The sequence below is a fragment of the Zea mays genome, chromosome 4 (genome assembly GCF_902167145.1).
Source record: "Zea mays cultivar B73 chromosome 4, Zm-B73-REFERENCE-NAM-5.0, whole genome shotgun sequence".
Lineage (NCBI taxonomy): Eukaryota > Viridiplantae > Streptophyta > Magnoliopsida > Poales > Poaceae > Zea > Zea mays.
In genome coordinates, this window is record NC_050099.1 from 171,981,023 (window position 1) to 172,002,041 (window position 21,019).

A 21,019-nucleotide genomic window follows, 5' to 3' on the forward strand; every position below is an offset into this window, starting at 1 on the left:
CTAGTGGATCTTTTGGTGTCTAAGGTATTGAGCAAGGTAAGTCTCAACACCGAAGGATCATCTACCAAAAGCAAAGGTAATGACTTTAGCAAAGTTCAATTCGATTACTCTAGAAATTATATTCCCAACTTCTCTTCCGCCCCACTTGGAAAGTTACCAACTCTTAGTGAGTTGAACTATGATGAGTGGGCCGACAAGATGAAGTCGCATTTAATCGGTGTGCATCCTAGTCTTTGGGAGATTGTTAATGTAGGTATGTATAAGCCCGCCCAAGGAGAAGAGATGACTCCGGAAATGATGCAAGAGGTTCATCGAAATGCTCAAGCAGTGAGCATAATTAAAGGAAGTCTTTGTCCGGAAGAATACCGAAAAGTTCAAGGAAGAGAAGATGCTCGTGACATTTGGAATATTCTTAGAATGTCACATGAAGGAGATCCCAAAGCTAAAAGACATAGAGTTGAAGCTTTGGAAAGTGAGCTTGCAAGATATGATTGGACAAAGGGTGAGTCGCTCCAATCACTCTTTGATCGATTGATGGTATTGGTCAACAAAATAAGAGTTCTTGGGAGTGAAGATTGGAGTGACTCCAAGGTCACAAGATTGTTCATGAGAGCTTATAAAGAGAAGGATAAAAGTCTTGCAAGGATGATAAGGGATCGTGATGATTATGAGACATGACGCCTCATCAACTATTTGCAAAAATTCAACAACACGAGTCCGAAGAAGCCCCCATCAAGACAAGAGACTCTCATGCCTTGATCACAAATGAACAAGACAATCTCAAGAAGAGCAAAGACCACAAAGCAAAGAAAGTGGTCGAGACCTCAAGTGATGAAGATAGCTCAAGTGATGAAGACACAGCTATGTTCATCAAAACCTTCAAGAAATTTGTAAGGAAGAATGACAAGTTCCAAAGGAAAGGAAAGAAGAGGGCATGCTATGAATGTGGCCAAACCGGTCATTTCATAGCGGATTGTCCTAACAAGAAGGAACAAGAAGCCAAGAAGGAATACAAGAAGGATAAGTTTAAAAAGGGAGGCAAGACCAAGGGATACTTCAAGAAGAAGAAGTATGGACAAGCTCATATTGGTGAAGAATGGAACTCCGATGATGAGAGTTCTAGCTCCGAGGAAGAGGAAGTGGTGGCAAATGTGGCCATCCAATCTACATCAAGCGCGCAACTCTTCACCAACCTTCAAGATGACTCCTACACTCCAACTTGCCTCATGGCAAAGGGAGATAAGGTAACTTTATTTAGTAATGATTTTTCAAATGATGATGATGATGATCAAATTGCCATGAAAAATAAAATGATTAAAGAATTTGGCTTAAATGGATACAATGTTATCACAAAATTAATGGAAAAGCTAGATAAAAGAAAAGCAACTCTTGATGCTCAAGAAGACTTGTTTATCCTTGAAAAGGAAAGAAACCTAGAGCTTCAAGAGTTGATTCAAAATAAAGATAAAGAAGTAATTAACTTGAAAACCTCTATTGATAACCTTGCAAATAGAAAGAATGCACTTGAATCAAGCATGTTAAGCTTGAATGTTCAAAATCAAGAACTTCAAGTGCAACTTGAAAATTGCAAGAACAACAATGCCCCCACTTTAGTATTTGAATCTAAGTCTGGCTCTAATGATGATTCTTGCAAGCATTGTGCCAAATATCATGCTTCTTGTTGTCTAACTAACCATGCAAGGAAGCATAGCCCACAGGTGAAGGTCAAAGAAATTTTGAAAAGATGCTCTAGCAATGATGGGTTAAAGAAAGTTGAACCCAAGTACAAGTCCTTTAAGCCCAACAATGGAAGAAGGGGGCTTGGGTTCAACTCATCCAAGGAAAACCCTAGCACAGTGCATAAGGGGTGGAGATCCCCCAAGTTCATAGAGGGAACTACCCTATATGATGCCTTGGGGAGGATTCACTCCTCAAATGACAAGTCACCTCAGGTAAAGGTTAACTTGAGTTCCACAAAGAGTAAGATGAAGGAAGTGGGATCCTCAAGTGGACAAAAATCTAATGCTCCCATTTCCCACTCATATCTTTGTGATTATATGTTGACTTGGGATTTAGGAAAATTAGTTGTGAAATATGTGGGTGCCTACACTAAACGAAAAGTCATGAAAAGAAGTGTGTGAGTACCCAAGGCTATAACTAACACTGTAGGACCCAATTCAATTTGGGTACCTAAAAGCATAGCCTAAACTTGTTTTGCAGGTCTACTCCTCTGGTGGGTCAAGTTGGGTGCTTGACAGTGGATGTACAAATCACATGACCGGGGAGAAAGACATGTTTCATACATTGCAACTAACTCAAGAAGCACAAGAAATTGTGTTTGGAGATAGTGGCAAAAGTAAGGTGATTGGTATTGGTAAAATTCCTATCTCAGACCAACAATCACTTTCAAATGTTTTATTAGTAGATTCTTTAAGCTTTAACTTGTTGTCCGTTTCACAACTTTGTGGAATGGGTTATAATTGCCTATTTTCGGATGTGGATGTGAAGATCCTTAGAAGGGAGGACTCCTCAGTTGCCTTTACCGGTCGCTTGAAGGGCAAGCTTTATCTTGTTGATTTCACAACAAGTAAAGTGATGCCTGAGACTTGTTTAGTGGCAAAGTCCGACAAGGGTTGGCTTTGGCATCGCCGGCTAGCCCATGTCGGTATGAGGAATTTGGCCAAACTTCAAAAGGATAATCACATCATTGGACTAACAAATGTTGTATTTGAGAAAGATAGGGTTTGTGGCGCATGCCAAGCAGGAAAGCAACATGGAGTCCCACATCAATCAAAGAATGTGGTCACAACAAAGAGGCCATTGGAGCTTCTTCACATGGACCTCTTCGGACCTGTGGCCTACATTAGCATTGGTGGTAGTAAGTATGGTTTAGTTATTGTTGATGATTTTTCTCGATTCACTTGGGTTTTCTTTTTGAGTGACAAAGGTGAAACTCAAGAAATTTTAAAGAAATTCATGAGGAGAGCTCAAAATGAATTTGAGCTCAAAATCAAGAAAGTGAGAAGCGATAATGGGACGGAATTCAAGAACACAGGTGTCGAAGAATTCTTAGGAGAAGAGGGAATCAAACATGAGTTCTTGGTGCCTTACACTCCACAACAAAATGGTGTTGTGGAAAGAAAGAACCGGACTCTAATTGAAGCTGCAAGAACCATGTTGGATGAATACAAGACACCTGACAACTTCTGGGCAGAGGCGGTCAACACCGCCTGTCATGCAATCAACCGCCTCTATCTTCATAAGATCTACAAAAAGACTGCTTATGAGCTTCTCACTGGTAACAAACCTAAAGTTGATTATTTTAGAGTATTCAGTTGTAAATGTTTTATTCTTAACAAGAAAGTCAAGAGCTCAAAGTTTGCTCCTAGAGTGGACGAGGGTTTCTTGCTTGGTTATGCATCAAATGCGCATGGATATCGTGTTTTCAACAATTCCACCGGTCTGGTTGAAATAGCGATAGACGTGACATTTGATGAGTCTAATGGCTCGCAAGGGCATGTTTCTAATGACACTGCAGGAAATGAAGAACTACCTTGTGAGGCCATAAAGAAACTTGCCATAGGAGAGGTGAGACCTCAAGAAAGGGATGATGAAGAAGGAACCTTGTGGATGACCAATGAGGTAGTTGATGTGGGTGCAAGGGTGGTGAGTGACAATGTCTCCACCCAAGCAAACCCATCAACCTCAAGTCATCCAAACCACGAAGAAAATCATCAAAGAATGCCAACAGTGGTAGAAGATGAACAAGAAAATATTGATGGTGAAGTGCCTCTTGATCAAGTAACTAATGAGGAAGAGCAAATACAAAGACATCCATCAGTGCCTCATCCAAGAGTCCATCATACAATTCAAAGGGATCATCCGGTGGACAACATCCTGGGTAGCATCAGGAGAGGGGTAACGACTCGATCTCGTTTAGCTAATTTTTGTGAATTTTACTCGTTTGTCTCCTCTCTTGAGCCACTTAAGGTTGAAGAAGCATTGGGTGATCCGGATTGGATAATTGCCATGCAAGAGGAGTTGAACAACTTCACTAGGAATGAAGTCTGGTCCTTAGTCCAAAGACCCAAACAAAATGTGATTGGGACTAAATGGGTCTTTAGGAACAAGCAAGATGAAAATGGCGTTGTTACAAGAAACAAGGCAAGGTTGGTTGCCCAAGGCTATACTCAAGTGGAAGGACTTGATTTTGGTGAAACATATGCGCCGGTAGCAAGGTTAGAATCAATTAGAATATTAATTGCCTATGCTACTAACCATGATTTCAAGCTATATCAAATGGATGTCAAGAGCGCTTTTCTAAATGGACCACTACAAGAAAGAGTATATGTGGAGCAACCACCGGGCTTCGAAGACCCAAAGAAGCCAAATCATGTTTATCTTCTTCACAAGGCACTCTACGGGCTTAAACAAGCCCCTAGAGCTTGGTATGACTGTCTTAAAGACTTTTTAATTAAAAATGGGTTTACAATAGGAAAAGCTGACTCTACTTTGTTTACTCGAAAAGTTGATAATGAATTATTTGTGTGCCAAATATATGTTGATGACATTATATTTGGTAGTACTAATGAAAAATTTTGTGAAGAGTTTAGCAAAGTAATGACGAACAGGTTTGAGATGTCTATGATGGGCGAGCTTAAATACTTCCTGGGATTTCAAGTCAAACAACTCAAGGAAGGTACCTTTCTATGCCAAACTAAATATACTCAAGATATGCTCAAGAAGTTTGGCATGGAAAAAGCAAAGCACGCCAAGACACCAATGTCATCAAATGGACATCTCGACCTAAATGAGGAAGGTAAACCTGTAGATCAAAAATTATATAGATCAATGATAGGATCACTGCTTTACTTATGTGCATCTAGGTCTGATATAATGTTGAGTGTCTGTATGTGTGCACGTTTTCAAGCAAATCCTAAAGACTGCCATCTTGTAGCCGTTAAGAGAATTCTAAGATACTTAGTCCACACCCAAAACCTAGGATTATGGTATCCTAAAGGCTCCTTTTTCGATTTGCTTGGCTATTCTGACTCAGATTATGCCGGTTGCAAAGTAGATCGAAAAAGCACTACTGGGACTTGCCAATTCCTTGGGCGGTCCTTAGTGTCATGGAGTTCCAAGAAACAAAATTGTGTTGCACTCTCCACTGCAGAAGCTGAATACATAGCAGCTGGGGCATGTTGTGCACAGTTTCTATGGATGAAGCAAACCCTTAGAGATTTTGGTTGTGAGTTTAACAAAATTCCACTTTTGTGTGACAATGAGAGTGCCATAAAACTTGCAAATAATCCGGTGCAACACTCTAGAACTAAACATATTGACATCAGACATCATTTCTTGAGAGACCATGAAGCCAAAGGAGATATCGAACTATTTCATGTGAGCACCGAAAATCAACTAGCCGATATCTTCACAAAACCCCTTGATGAGACTAGGTTTTGTTTTCTTAGGAGTGAGCTAAATATCTTGGATTCTCGAAACGTGAATTAATAACTAAAATTTTGATCAAATTTGATGATTGAAAATTGATTGTTTGAGCAATATGAAATGAGAAATATCATTTTTATCTTTAAAATATCTCATGTCATATTTGCTAAGTGCTATTACAGCCCTTCCGGGCAATTTTTGAAATCTGGTTGAGTAAACCGGCTGAGTAGACCACTCAACCGGTTTCTCCCTGGTGGAAACCGGTTGAACCGGTTTTGGCCGTCGCGCCGTCAGTCCGCGCGCAGTCTGCGCTGACAGCCGCGCAGTCTGCGCTGTCAGTTTTGCAGTCTGTGCTGTCAGACTGCCAGGATTTTCGCGCAGTCAACACTGTTTTCTGCGCGCTTTTACTGCGCCGTTTGACCCGAAACCGGTTGAACCGGTTTTTGAACCGGTTGAACCGGTTTTCGGTTTTCTGGCGGCCGACACCTCCTCCTTTTTATACCTCTCCCTCTCTCCTCTTCCCTTCTCAGTCTTGTTTTTCAGCCGCCGCCGCCATCTCATTTCCTCCTCTCTCCTCTCCAAACTCTCTCGAGCCCTCACCCTTTTGGAAGTGTGGTTGGAGATCCGTTCTTCCCGGCGTGTTTTCACCATCTTCCTCCATTTCGTTGGGAGATCTTGACCCCATCTTCGGATCAAGGTATTGTCCTGTGTTATTTCCTTGTACTCGATCCTACGCATCTTTGATTATCTTATGTATCATTCGTTGGGTACATTTTAGTTTAAGTGATTGCAACATTTAGACTATCTTCATTTTGTCACAAACACTGTCAGAGATTAGCGATTTGATATTGTTCGTTGTAGTTGAACCGCTCATATGAACGGTTGAAGTGCATGCTCAATCTCTTATGCGTTTCTTCTCAAACGTGGTTGATCCTTGCTCATCATAGGTTCTATCTCTTATTTCTTATTTCTTAGAATGGTGCGTCGAAGGAACCCGGCAGTGGTCGAATCCGACTCCTCGGATGACAAGAAGATCCATGGTGATACCCCTCCTCGCTCTCGATCCAAGCGAGGGCGCGGATGCGGTAATGTCATGCCGGGTACTGAGGCCTCCGGGTCTCAAAGTGCTCGCGGTCGGACTTCCCGGACTCCTTCCGGTCGATCTCGACCTGCTACGAATCCGCAGGCGTGGGAGCCTGCAAGTGATGATGATGGTGGGAAGGACGATGAAGTTGATCTTCCCCCGGCTCAGGCTCCTGTGATTCGCGGCTTGGTGCTCCACCGGGCCGAGGCTCGGCGTGCTGGCAATGAGCCAGTCACTGACTTCACGGCCAGTGGAGGGTCTGCTCTTCTCCAGGATCTTCGTTTCCAAAATCCTGTATTGCGTATTCGCGATGCCAGGATCGATGGAAATTGCTTTTGGACTCTTCACCACGTGGATTTCTATAATTCTGTCATTCTTCCCAAGAAGCATCAACCCATCCTTCATCAACGATATATTAACTGGGAAGGTTGTGAAGCGATTGGGGACCCAGAAATGTCACAGGCACTGAGGGCCTGTGAAAGGAAGCAAATGAAGAACATCATGACATTCCAATATGATTGGAATGATGAAGTGATTGCACAATTCTACTCCACTCTCTGGATAAAGCTTGCTGACGAGGAGAGTCATTACAACTACCCCTATCTGAACTTCTTCATTGAAGGTAGTTGGTACAAGGTGAGCTATCGTCGTTTTGCTCACATTCTTGGTTTTTCTGACGATGATATATCTGGAGACAAGATCAAGATTCATGATTTCCGGCAGCCCACAAGAGATGAAGCCAAGGACCTTCATCTGTCTGAGTCTGGAAAGTATTGGGAGTCAACCAATATTCATAAGTATTATCGTTATATCAACTCCCTCTGCAGGATGACCCTCATTCCAAAAGGGGGAAATCAGATGAACATCCTTGGGGAGAGCAAGGTCTTGCTCTCTTTTATGAAACCAAACAGCTCAGAAAGGATTAATGTCTTTGACATGATATGGCAGGAAATTATTCATGCAACCTGCTTTCCTTTGAAGGGGTGTCTTCATGCTCCATTCATTATGAAGATGATTGAGGTCGTGACCCAATTCAGATTTGAAAAAGGCACCCGACATCAGTCATACACCCCTTTCTGGATTGATCCCAACAATCCAGCTGGGCGCCTCAGGAAAGCCCCCTCCAGTTCTCGTGGTCATACATCTGCTGGTGCTGGTACTGGTGCTGGTGCTGGTGCTGCTGCTGGTGGTGCCTCGCGCCCTTCCCCTGGTCGTGGATCTCCCACACCACGTGGTCGTGGTCGTGGTCGAGGTCGTGGTCGTGGGATGGGTGCCCGTCTGGCCCATGGGTTTGCGGCTTTCTTCTCCATGTGCCGAAATATTGCTGCAGATGTCCATGAGGTGGCTTGACGTCAGCGGGAGACCGACGACAACCTTCGTTGTCAAGCTTCCGCTTTGGGTACTCCCTTCGCCCCTCGCTCTCCTGATGTACCTCTTCACCCTCCTCCTCCAGATGTCAACGAGTGGTACCAGCAGGCGTATGGGGTACCTTTTTCAACAGCCGATGATGTCGAAGAAGAAGAAGAAACCTATTTTCATGATCCGGAGCAGTTTGTCCCGCCCCCATATCACAGGGATCCGGGCCAATCGTCCTCTTATCCTCCGCCCCAGGACCCGTCTGGCAGTGCTCCTCCTCCGGCCCAGTCTGGAGAGGAACACTTTGCCTCCGACCTGGCGCAACACTTCTTCGCTCCTCATCATCCTCCTCCCCACTGGTGATCCTTGGATTGGCGCTTCTCTCTCTCTCTCGTTTTGGTTCTTGGTGCCAAAAAGGGGGAGAACGTTTATTATTCAGTACTTTATTTTTGTAATGAACACTTGGTCTGTAATAACTTGGTCTGTAATAACTATTTGCTGCATGCATGGCTTGAATGCCATAAACACTTGATGATGTGATGAGACGAGCTCTCATTATTGTAATAGCTGTAGAACTTTTTCATATCATATGCTATGCAATGATGAGCTTCAATGTGCTTTTACTCTTTATATTCAATTATGTTTCATATCTCATCATTTTTGTGTATGGTGTTGATTGTTCTCTCTCTCTAAATATGTTGCAAATTGACATATCAAGTCAATGTTAATATCGCAAAACTCATGCACATATTTAGGGGGAGCTACACATACACAAAAGATTTTTTATCGCAAGTATTTGTAACTTTTAATTATTATTTCCACTCTAGTTTGTTTTGGCATCAATCACCAAAAAGGGGGAGATTGTAAGTGCAATCAACCCTAATTGAGGGTTTTGGTGATTAATGACAAAACAAACTAAGATTCTAACAAGTTTGCTCCTAATATGTACATAGTATTTCTACAGACAAGAGAAGCACAGATCCTACGAGCATAAAAGTATAAAGCACAGCGGATTTAAAATTCCACATCAAATGGCGTGCTCCAAGTGCTATGAAACAACGGCAGTGCTAAGTTTATAATTCTTGAGTCATAGGAATCGCCGTACAATTAAGAGGGATCCGCGATGGTTAAGTAAGTTGTGAAACGAGCCAAGTTCAATTCTTTTGAAAACTCCTTTGAGATCATTTTTCCCAGATCATGAATGCTCTTGAGGAAAACATATTTCACTTCCCACAAAGTCTCCTCCTTTGTTCTCTTCAAAATTCTCAAAGTTTGGTTTCAGCCCCCAAAACCGGTTCAACCGGTCCTGAAACCGGTTCAACTGGTTTCGGTACTGTTCACCCTGCCACCTCTGCTCTGACCTGTCTGACAGTCAGAGCTATCAGAAAAGTCGCAGCAGATATTTTTCAGAAACCGGTTGAGCCGAAATTTGTCCCTACTCAGCCGGTTTTTGAAACCGGTCCAGTGTCCGGCTGAGTAGACCAGTGGACCGGGATCCCCCTGGCAGAAACCGGTTCAACCGGTTTGAAAACCGGTTCAACCGGTTTTTGCCCACTTTCTCCCAACGGCTGCCAGCTTTTGGGGGATCCTTTATATACCCCCTCACACTCTCTCTCTCTCATGAACTCCTGCCTCTCCCACGAATCTTTGGCTGACCAACCCTCAAACAAGAGCATTCACTTCACCTCTCACACCCGCAATCACATCCCCTTCAATCATTTGAAGGACCTTTGGTGTGAGGTGAACTCGATCGAACTCGCTGTCAATTTCATCTCGACTCTTCCATTCTCTTGTTCTTGAGCTCGTTGCAAACTTAACCGTGTGCGGATTTGTTACTCTTGGAACCTCGTGTTCCTTGACGGTTAGAGGTTGCTTGGGACTCTCCAAATTTGTGGACGACCCCAAGAAGTTTGTATCACCCGCTCCTTGAGCAGATTTGAGAAGAGATTGCCTTGACCTTTGTGGTCGGCTTGTGGAGGATTAGGGTTGGAAAAGACCCGGCCCTTTGTGGGTTCCTCAACGAGGAGTAGGACACCTTTGTGGTGGTTGCCGAACCTCGGGTTATATCGCGTGTTCTTGTGTGTTCTTGTTAAGCGCTTCATATTCGGTGGTTGGTTCATATTATTCATTTAAGTAGTTCTTGTGTAGGGCAAATCTTTAGCTATTTTCTTTACTACTTCGCATTTGTTCAATAGATTATTAAATTTAAGTTGAGTGGGTTCAAACTTGTTCAGTTGTGATTAAAATCGACTGAACCGGTTTGCACCTGTGCAACTTTAATTTAACCTATTTCGAAGTTTTTAGTGAAAATTTTCAGGTGTAGCCTATTCACCCCCCCTCTAGGCTACTTTCAATTGGTATCAGAGCTTCGTGCCTCGTTTTACGCTTAACCGCGTGAGGAAACGATCATGTCTACACAACGGGACCATGTGGATCCTCTCCTCGAGGAAATCCCCGTCACATCTTCCGGTGAGGAAGTGGACCCCAAGGTCCTCGACCTCGCCATGAAGATTGCCGAGAAAATGTTCCTCAAAATGAAAGAGGAAGATGCTAGAAAAAAGGCCGAAGAAGAGGAATCAAGAAGAAAGGCCGAAGAAGATAAAGGTAAGGGAACATTTGATTATAATGACGATCTAGTGGATCTTTTGGTGTCTAAGGTATTGAGCAAGGTAAGTCTCAACACCGAAGGATCATCTACCAAAAGCAAAGGTAATGACTTTAGCAAAGTTCAATTCGATTACTCTAGAAATTATATTCCCAACTTCTCTTCCGCCCCACTTGGAAAGTTACCAACTCTTAGTGAGTTGAACTATGATGAGTGGGCCGACAAGATGAAGTCGCATTTAATCGGTGTGCATCCTAGTCTTTGGGAGATTGTTAATGTAGGTATGTATAAGCCCGCCCAAGGAGAAGAGATGACTCCGGAAATGATGCAAGAGGTTCATCGAAATGCTCAAGCAGTGAGCATAATTAAAGGAAGTCTTTGTCCGGAAGAATACCGGAAAGTTCAAGGAAGAGAAGATGCTCGTGACATTTGGAATATTCTTAGAATGTCACATGAAGGAGATCCCAAAGCTAAAAGACATAGAGTTGAAGCTTTGGAAAGTGAGCTTGCAAGATATGATTGGACAAAGGGTGAGTCGCTCCAATCACTCTTTGATCAATTGATGGTATTGGTCAACAAAATAAGAGTTCTTGGGAGTGAAGATTGGAGTGACTCCAAGGTCACAAGATTGTTCATGAGAGCTTATAAAGAGAAGGATAAAAGTCTTGCAAGGATGATAAGGGATCGTGATGATTATGAGGACATGACGCCTCATCAACTATTTGCAAAAATTCAACAACACGAGTCCGAAGAAGCCCCCATCAAGACAAGAGACTCTCATGCCTTGATCACAAATGAACAAGACAATCTCAAGAAGAGCAAAGACCACAAAGCAAAGAAAGTGGTCGAGACCTCAAGTGATGAAGATAGCTCAAGTGATGAAGACACAGCTATGTTCATCAAAACCTTCAAGAAATTTGTAAGGAAGAATGACAAGTTCCAAAGGAAAGGAAAGAAGAGGGCATGCTATGAATGTGGCCAAACCGGTCATTTCATAGCGGATTGTCCTAACAAGAAGGAACAAGAAGCCAAGAAGGAATACAAGAAGGATAAGTTTAAAAAGGGAGGCAAGACCAAGGGATACTTCAAGAAGAAGAAGTATGGACAAGCTCATATTGGTGAAGAATGGAACTCCGATGATGAGAGTTCTAGCTCCGAGGAAGAGGAAGTGGTGGCAAATGTGGCCATCCAATCTACATCAAGCGCGCAACTCTTCACCAACCTTCAAGATGACTCCTACACTCCAACTTGCCTCATGGCAAAGGGAGATAAGGTAACTTTATTTAGTAATGATTTTTCAAATGATGATGATGATGATCAAATTGCCATGAAAAATAAAATGATTAAAGAATTTGGCTTAAATGGATACAATGTTATCACAAAATTAATGGAAAAGCTAGATAAAAGAAAAGCAACTCTTGATGCTCAAGAAGACTTGCTTATCCTTGAAAAGGAAAGAAACCTAGAGCTTCAAGAGTTGATTCAAAATAAAGATAAAGAAGTAATTAACTTGAAAACCTCTATTGATAACCTTGCAAATAGAAAGAATGCACTTGAATCAAGCATGTTAAGCTTGAATGTTCAAAATCAAGAACTTCAAGTGCAACTTGAAAATTGCAAGAACAACAATGCCCCCACTTTAGTATTTGAATCTAAGTCTGGCTCTAATGATGATTCTTGCAAGCATTGTGCCAAATATCATGCTTCTTGTTGTCTAACTAACCATGCAAGGAAGCATAGCCCACAGGTGAAGGTCAAAGAAATTTTGAAAAGATGCTCTAGCAATGATGGGTTAAAGAAAGTTGAACCCAAGTACAAGTCCTTTAAGCCCAACAATGGAAGAAGGGGGCTTGGGTTCAACTCATCCAAGGAAAACCCTAGCACAGTGCATAAGGGGTGGAGATCCCCCAAGTTCATAGAGGGAACTACCCTATATGATGCCTTGGGGAGGATTCACTCCTCAAATGACAAGTCACCTCAGGTAAAGGTTAACTTGAGTTCCACAAAGAGTAAGATGAAGGAAGTGGGATCCTCAAGTGGACAAAAATATAATGCTCCCATTTCCCACTCATATCTTTGTGATTATATGTTGACTTGGGATTTAGGAAAATTAGTTGTGAAATATGTGGGTGCCTACACTAAACGAAAAGTCATGAAAAGAAGTGTGTGAGTACCCAAGGCTATAACTAACACTGTAGGACCCAATTCAATTTGGGTACCTAAAAGCATAGCCTAAACTTGTTTTGCAGGTCTACTCCTCTGGTGGGTCAAGTTGGGTGCTTGACAGTGGATGTACAAATCACATGACCGGGGAGAAAGACATGTTTCATACATTGCAACTAACTCAAGAAGCACAAGAAATTGTGTTTGGAGATAGTGGCAAAAGTAAGGTGATTGGTATTGGTAAAATTCCTATCTCAGACCAACAATCACTTTCAAATGTTTTATTAGTAGATTCTTTAAGCTTTAACTTGTTGTCCGTTTCACAACTTTGTGGAATGAGTTATAATTGCCTATTTTCGGATGTGGATGTGAAGATCCTTAGAAGGGAGGACTCCTCAGTTGCCTTTACCGGTCGCTTGAAGGGCAAGCTTTATCTTGTTGATTTCACAACAAGTAAAGTGACGCCTGAGACTTGTTTAGTGGCAAAGTCCGACAAGGGTTGGCTTTGGCATCGCCGGCTAGCCCATGTCGGTATGAGGAATTTGGCCAAACTTCAAAAGGATAATCACATCATTGGACTAACAAATGTTGTATTTGAGAAAGATAGGGTTTGTGGCGCATGCCAAGCAGGAAAGCAACATGGAGTCCCACATCAATCAAAGAATGTGGTCACAACAAAGAGGCCATTGGAGCTTCTTCACATGGACCTCTTCGGACCTGTGGCCTACATTAGCATTGGTGGTAGTAAGTATGGTTTAGTTATTGTTGATGATTTTTCTCGATTCACTTGGGTTTTCTTTTTGAGTGACAAAGGTGAAACTCAAGAAATTTTAAAGAAATTCATGAGGATGAGGTACTTAATAATCAGGAGAAAGCTACGGAGACGATGGATTGGCCGCCGAGCATAAAAATGGAGTGCTGGGAATTGGGATGGGCAGGGAGGATGAGGTACTTAATAATCAGGAGAAATGGAGCACGGGGCCGACCCCCCCGGCAGATGGATCTCATCGCACCTAAACCCACTACCGCTATGTGTACGAATGGCGCCGTGACCCATGACATGATGATGCTGCCTGCCGCTTGGCTGCACATGATAGGGCGCGCACGCTTTGGGGTCTCAGTCTCAGCTGATCGGCTCAGCCACATCGTCGCGCGAGCGCGGGCGGGGCCAGTGCCGATGGCACGGTCTCGCGTTGCGTACGATGGCGTTTGCATATCGGCTGGGGCCATTGCGTGGTGCGGATCGATCGGCAGGGTTCTGCTGTCACATCTCGCGGGCCGGGGCGGCGGGCGCGCGCTCCGCTCCGAGACTCCACGCGTCGGCTCCGGTCTTTTTTTTTACGTACTTTCCGCCTGCGGCCAAAAAAACTCCTTGCCGACCGTCACATCCGTCGACCACAGTGCCGGTGGTTCGCTCGGAAATGCTGCGCGAAAAAACCGCACCTGCGGCTGCGGTCGACCCAGCACCCGCGCTGCCGTGGACAGCTCGGGTTGAAAGCAGATTCCATCCCCGGGCCCGCGCTGGCCTTGGCTACGCCCCGCCTACGCGTTCTTCATCCCGGTCTGTGGGGGCAAAAATGCATATATCTACCTCAAAAAGGTCGAATGCACGCTCGCGCTAGGGTCTTTGTCCTCTTTTCGTAGTAGTAGTAGTGATCTTCGCTTGGTTTCATTTAGCTGGCACTACGGCCACGCGCCAGGAGTAGAATGATAGTAGTACTTAGTGCATTGGATCGTATAAAATAGGAATACGATACTGTAGACAACAATATTTAACATTATTTATATCTGGAGATTATCTTTTATATTTAGCGATGGATGATGAGCGTGGGGGCGCGCCGCGGGGCCGGGCCACCACTGCGTAACAAAGAATAATAAGATGGCGGTGGCGGCGCCGGCACCTTTCTCTGTGGGCGTCGGGATGGCCGCGGTGCATGCAACAGCGCACGCTTCCACTCAATGCAAGGCAACTAAAACCCTGTGGCAGCAGAGCACCAGGCGCGAGACCGAGAGCGCGCGCGAGGCCGCCTCCTCGTCGCCGTCGTGTGCGTGGACCGTGGGTCCATGCGTCCGGGCACGGCGAGATCCGAGTTCGTTGTCCCATCATTGCAATCCGCAGCGCCTGACTGACACATGCCCCCCGCCTCGCTTTGGCTTGCGCTTGCCCCCGGAAAAACAAAAACAAAAGGCACCGTCATTTCGGGCCATCGCGGCACGATCGGCCCGAAAGCCTTTTTCGTCGTCCCGTCGACCCCCCGCGCGCGCGCGTCCCCGTCCCCGTCCCAGGGCGGGAAAAAAAAGGGGAGAAAGCGCGACGAGGTCCACGCGTGCGTACGTACGTACGTTCGCTCGCGGCCAGACACTTGGGGCTCCGCCGGCCTCGCCACGTCTCGCCAGCGCCAGCGCCACCGCCACCACCACCACCGGCTCCGACCGATCCGTCGCTAGCTGCATGCTGCGCTGCACAACCTGCACCGCACATCATGTGTCGTGGCCGTGGTTGATGAGCGACATTCGTAGCTAGCTTTTCCCTTGGCCGCCATCATGGGTAGGGGTGTGGCCGCCCTGCACTTTACAGGTAGTACGAGATTTGCATGCACGCTATTACTCGCTAGGCGTGTCACTATAATGCACCGTATTTATACATATATACGTACGTACCTACGTACGTGTCATCGGAGCCAGTTCGCAAAACAAGTAGTAGTGACGTGTCGAGCTCTGGTACGTGCACCTGCACCCCAGGTATTTGTTGGCGGCCGGTGAATGTTCTGTTGAACAGAGAAGGGGATAATCGTCTAATCGATGATGAGTAGTTAGTCTACGCTTGGAGCGAAAATTGTGACGCAGCCCTGACGCAACGCTGAGGTCATTCCAGGTGGGGGGAAAAAACATTCCCGCGACGACTACACACAATGCATATTGTGGTGGCCGGCCAGCAGCAGCAGCAGCAGCTAATGGCTGGCGGGCCGGGAAGTTAGCTTTGGCTTTTGCAGACGCCGATGGAACGGGCGCCGGCGTCGCTTTCGGCAAAGCTCCCTGTCGTCTCGCTCGCCGCCCGGGCGATCGCGGCTTCGGGCACGCACATCACTCCTCCTGCAACAGCCTTCAGGCACGGTGTAGCTGTAGCGTGCCCAGTGGAAGCCGGCGAGCCCAATCGGAGTGGGACGACGCCGGCGATCGACCGGCCACCAACCGCGACTGACCTGACAGCTAGCTAGCTCATCGATGTAAATGCAGTTTCTGTTGTATATAGAGATCGAGCTATAGTAGCCTAGTATACTACGTACTCACTACTCAGGCAGTAGGATTTGGATATATATGCAGGTCGTTTTTCGGATGTAGGAGTAAAAATGGTTTCAACTTTGAAGGAGTGATCGCCGTATCTTGGTCACATGTTTTATGACGCTAGTACTCTCTCCGACCTAGTTTACGACTTATAAGACACCTTATAGCATGTCACAACCTTCTAAATTATATTTTAACTATTGACCTTATAGGAATGTTTTAAAACTTGTTAGCTAAATTATCGATCAAATGCTATAAAATTTGACTCTCTTGACGTTCACGAAATGCCTTTACAAATTGGTGTGTACGTAGAGGGAGCACTACTATTATAGATTGTACTGGAGAGGCTTGTTTGTTTTGGTTCTTAATCGGCCCTGAGAATTGAAGTCTCGTGTGCAGACACATTTTTTTGTAGCTAGCCTTCATCCAAAGAAGCTCTTGCTACCTGCTCGATTTTGTAACCTCACCTGTCGATCGTTAAATCGTTTATTATTCCTTGTTTTCATGCATCATCATCATAAGCTAGCCAAGCGCACGCTGACCTTGTAATCTCCGGCCTTCCTTTACACTAACACTATATATAAACACAGATTCACGGCTGGCTAGGGCGGTAGTACGTGCCATGATCAGGGCCGGTCCTGACATTTCGGGGGCCCTAAGCAAAAATTTATATAGAGGCCCCATATAACTAGATATATGTATATATCATCTACACATCTACTAAATACATATCAGTAAAGAAACTGTATATAAGTTACTGTAATATAGAATATTACACATTATTGTTTATAAAATAACATTGGCTGAAATAATAAAAATTTACTTGTCACTTCTCATCTTATAAAATTTCTTCTAAATTTTTTTGATACAAAATCATCGATTATATTATTGATATCGATATCATTCAATAGCTTCTTCTCGATCATAAAGGCGTCAAACCATTCAACCTTTCTTGACTCATTGCTGATCTTAAATAATTATTCAGTAACTTCAATTTTGAGAAGCTTCTTTCAGCAGATGCAATAGTAACAAACACAGTAAATAATATTCTATAAACAATAGAGGTATTAGGATAACAATCCACAACTCTGATATGCTCAAAAATCTCCACAGCAGATAATGTGTCGTTAGGCAAAGTAAACTTTAGAATATTCAATTTAGAAATCAAATCATTTAACTCAACATCACATGAACCATCATGAGAGAAAGTGTTTGCAAATTTAGTGCAAAACTCTTCAAGTTCTCTATCATTTAGTGAGCTTAGTGTGCATGAGCTCAATAAAAACCCAAATATACCTAAACATGGAGAGTTCTTCAAATCTGGTCCTCAAAGAAGTGCTCGCCATGTCAACTAATACCAAAAAATAGTTGACTTGAAAAGCTCTCTCATTTTCTAGAATTTCTTCGTGGCACCTACTTTCATCAAATTGTTTCTTTCTCACCGCTTTACGCTTTATTGAAAATGATGTATTTACACCAAAATCATTTGCAATATCTTTAACAATGGTTACCGGCAAGCAGCGGCTAGAGATTTTGGGAATAGAATAAATATATACCATACATATATATAAGAGTATATATCTATTTAGGTCGGACTGGGGGCCCTACTAACTTTGGGGGCCCTGAGCGGCGGCATACCCTGCCTACCCTCAGGGCCGGGCCTGGCCATGATTCCATGAAAGGCGGTCGAATCGAGATTTTCTTTATTTGCTTCAAGGGTCAACGCACAACGGAAGAATGTTTGGTCAATAGAAGAAGTATTCATACACAGATAATTATTTAATAGAGGTAAAATCATATTTTATATTTTGAGAGTCAAGAGATAAATTAGAAACTTTACTAATATCGAATAAGGAATTATCTCTCTCAGGAAAAAAAGGTAAAGGGTTTGATGTAAGGGTTATTTTGAGGCTCCAATGGTCATTCAGATTTACAGTCTAGTCTTTGCAGCAGGCATCATCGATCTCAAGGAATCTGATTTAGTTGGGGGTTTGCGATATTAATTTCTGCGTTTGGCCATTGTCCTCGCATGGGCTCACTCTTGTACTTGAGGACAGTACCGTGGAAGGTAGCACGATTACATCAGAAATTTCACATTCCTGAACTGCAGTACACGGGTGGTGAAGGATTTGACAGTTGCTCTTGATCCGAGAATGATCGATCCCTAGCCACGAGATTGAGATCAACAGCTTGACGCAATCACAATTCATTCCTCAATCTTCACGAAGAACGTACCACACAAACCAGGCCGTGCCTCTCCCCCATACCAGCAACCATGCATGCATGGACGCGGGCGAACTTGAATTGACCCAAGAAACCAAAGAAAACAAGAGAGGCAACTGGACACGCAAACGCAAGAGCAGAGATACGATCACCAGTAACAACACAGTTCTAACCATCCTACCGCCCAGTGTACTCACTGCTACCTGCAGGAAGAGCATGCATCACATCCAGACTTGTTCATCAAAGCCATCGCCTGCGTAATGGTCGAAAAGATCGACGCCGCTTATGTCGGCGGCGTCGTCATCGCCGCAGCCCGAAAGGATGCCCGCCCAGTCCATGTCCATGATGCCGTCCACTTCGAGGAAGAGGTCGATGGGGCCGGGCCAGGCGGCCGCGTCCGCGTCCGCGTCCGCGCCGGAGGCCGAGGAGGAGCAGGACGGCGAGACGGATCCAGCCGCTGCGGAAGCAGGGGAGGTGGTCGTCGCGCCGTGCGGCTGGGCGGCGCTCGCCGGCGTCTCCTCCACGTCGTCGTCCTCGTCGGCGACCGCCGCCAGCCCTTGCGACGATGCCTGCTTGCTGGGGTCGTCGTCGCAACGTTCCTCTTCTCGCACCACCTGCGGAGGATCGCGCTGCTGCGCCAGCGCCAGCGCCAGAGGTTGAGTGGCCGGAGCGAGCGGCCCGTGGGTGACGGGGTCGATGCCCATCTTCTTGAGCTTCTTCTTGATGTGGGTGTTCCAGTGGTTCTTGATCTCGTTGTCCGTCCTCCCCGGCAGCCGCGCCGCGATCTTGGACCACCGGTTGCCGAGCTGCGCGTGGAGGTCGATGACCAGCGCCTCTTCCTCCTCCGAGAGGAGGCCGCGCTTGAGGTCCGGCCTCAGGTAGTTGGTCCACCGCAGCCGGCAGCTCTTCCCGCACCTCAGCAGCCCTGCGGGGACCAAGAAACTAATGTGAGGAAAGCCATGCCGGGATGCCGCCATCTGCATGCATTTGTGCACGCATATGCACCGCACCCGCGAGCTTGGGGACGAGCCGCCAGCAGCAATGGCCGTGAGACAGGAGGAAGGTGACCAGCTTCTGGTCCTCCTCCGCGGTCCACGGCCCCTTCTTGATACCGATCTTCTCGCAGCACGGCTGCCTGCCCATCTCTCACACTCTCCCGCCGTGGACAGAGAACCAAGAGACAGAGCTTGTTTAACTCGATTGCGTGCTCTCTCGCTCTCTCTCTCCGGCGATGGACTCGCACTCACTCGAGTGAAAGCTGAGGTCTCGCGCGAGCTGAAGCCTTAATTTGCGGAGGAGGCGCGCCGCGCGCAGCAGGGGATTAATAGACGCGGTCCGAAGTGAGAAGGGCCGCGCCCACGTGGCGGGGTGAGTCGCACGTGTGGAGCTGTCTCTGACTGACTGAGTGGCCTCAACTCAGCTGAACTGCGGGTCCTGGCTTTGCCGGCGGTTCGATTCGTGCTCTACGGCCTACGGGGATTGTTTGCTATCGGTTTGGTTACTCCACTGGTTACCATTTATTTAACAAAAAAAACGAATGTATAGCTTTTAATTTTACTCGTTTTTAGTAATTGATGATAATCTTATAAAGATATGAATCAAGTTTAGAATTCCAAAGTACTTGACGAAATAAAAATTACTCCTTCCGTTTCTTTTTAGTTGTCGCTGGATAGTTCAATTTTGCACTATCCAGCGACAACTAAAACGAAACGGAGGGAGTACTAACTTGGTTTTTTTTATTTGTCTCACTCGCCCAAACAATTTAACCGCTTTAAATATTTTGAAGAAGTTTCACAAACTCGAATTGATAGCTTAGCTACCCCTACATATATGCTAGTGTGTTTGGATTAAAACTTGTACATAGGTTGGATAAGAATTGTGAGAGAGCTAATGCTACTAATTGATCCTAAGGCGTATATAGTAAATTTTATTAGCAGCATGTATACCACATGATAGTTAATTCATACTATTTTGGTATCCATCCATAACATCATGGTTAGGTAGACATAAAAACATACTAAGGCTATAATGCTATTGGGTGTGGGTCTTTAAGGTGAAAAGAGACCCGACAGGTAATGTGGTAAAACATAAGGCAAAACTTGTAGCAAATGGATATGCTTATTAAATCTAGGGGGTGGACATGAAGAAGTCCTTGCTCTGCAGCCAGACTTACAGCCAGACTAGAGACTGTCAGGCTCATTTTAGCTCTAGCTGCTCATGGGGGTGGAAGGTACACCATATAAATGTCAAAATCGGCCTTGTTGGATGAAGACATCCAGGAGCAAGTATATGTTCATAATCCACCTGGTCTGACTGATGCCAAGAATGCAGGCGAGGTACTGAGATTGAAGAAGACTCTTTTTATGTACTGTCAAACAGGCACCAAGAGCTCACTTCTGTTGATTGGAGTATATGTTGGCGATCTTATCATCTGTGGGCCAGACAATAAGAAAACTGATGAGCTTAAGCAATAGATGAAGAGCTGCTGTCAGCATGAGTGGTCTAGCCTATCGAGTTATTATCTGGGAATGGAAAAGTACTTCAGGTGTTGTGTTCTTCCTTGGCTCGAATTTAGTGACCTGGACATCTCCGAAGGCCGAAGCAAAGGGTGGTAGCCCTGTCTGTCCTTTTGTGTAGCTGAATATATATTGCAGCATCAGCAGGCGCTTGTCAAAGGTGTCTGCCTTAGCAGGCTCATTGCAGACCATATTGGTGGTGAAGTGAAGATGTTGAAGCTCTTCACTGGCAGGCAGCAAGTCTGCACTGAAGGGAGTTAAGCAAGAACCCAGTGTATCATCAGAGGAGTAAGCACATTGACACACGGTATCATATATTCGTGAGTGTGTCAGCAATGC

The 21,019-nt window shown here is 45.0% G+C and overlaps 1 protein-coding gene across 1 annotated transcript; it reads right to left on the reverse strand.

Annotated features, from left to right (window-relative positions):
• Nucleotides 1–18,135: 18,135 nt before the first annotated feature.
• Nucleotides 18,136–19,454, reverse strand: LOC100283401 (uncharacterized). Its single transcript, NM_001371934.1, has 2 exons — nucleotides 19,175–19,454; nucleotides 18,136–19,089 (listed from the first exon to the last, which is right to left on the reverse strand). Exons 1-2 carry the CDS (start codon nucleotides 19,305–19,307, stop codon nucleotides 18,386–18,388), a joined length of 837 nt encoding a protein of 278 aa, NP_001358863.1. The 5' UTR covers nucleotides 19,308–19,454; the 3' UTR covers nucleotides 18,136–18,385.
• Nucleotides 19,455–21,019: the final 1,565 nt, after the last annotated feature.

What these genes read in the sequence shown, in the direction of transcription:
- LOC100283401 (NM_001371934.1), bottom strand. Translation starts at nt 19,307, where the DNA reads ATGGGCAGGCAGCCGTGCTGCGAGAAGATCGGTATCAAGAAGGGGCCG. An exon ending in GCTCGTCCCCAAGCTCGCGG is followed by an intron (nt 19,090 to 19,174) that starts GTGCGGTGCATA and finishes TGGTCCCCGCAG; the next exon opens with GGCTGCTGAGGTGCGGGAAG.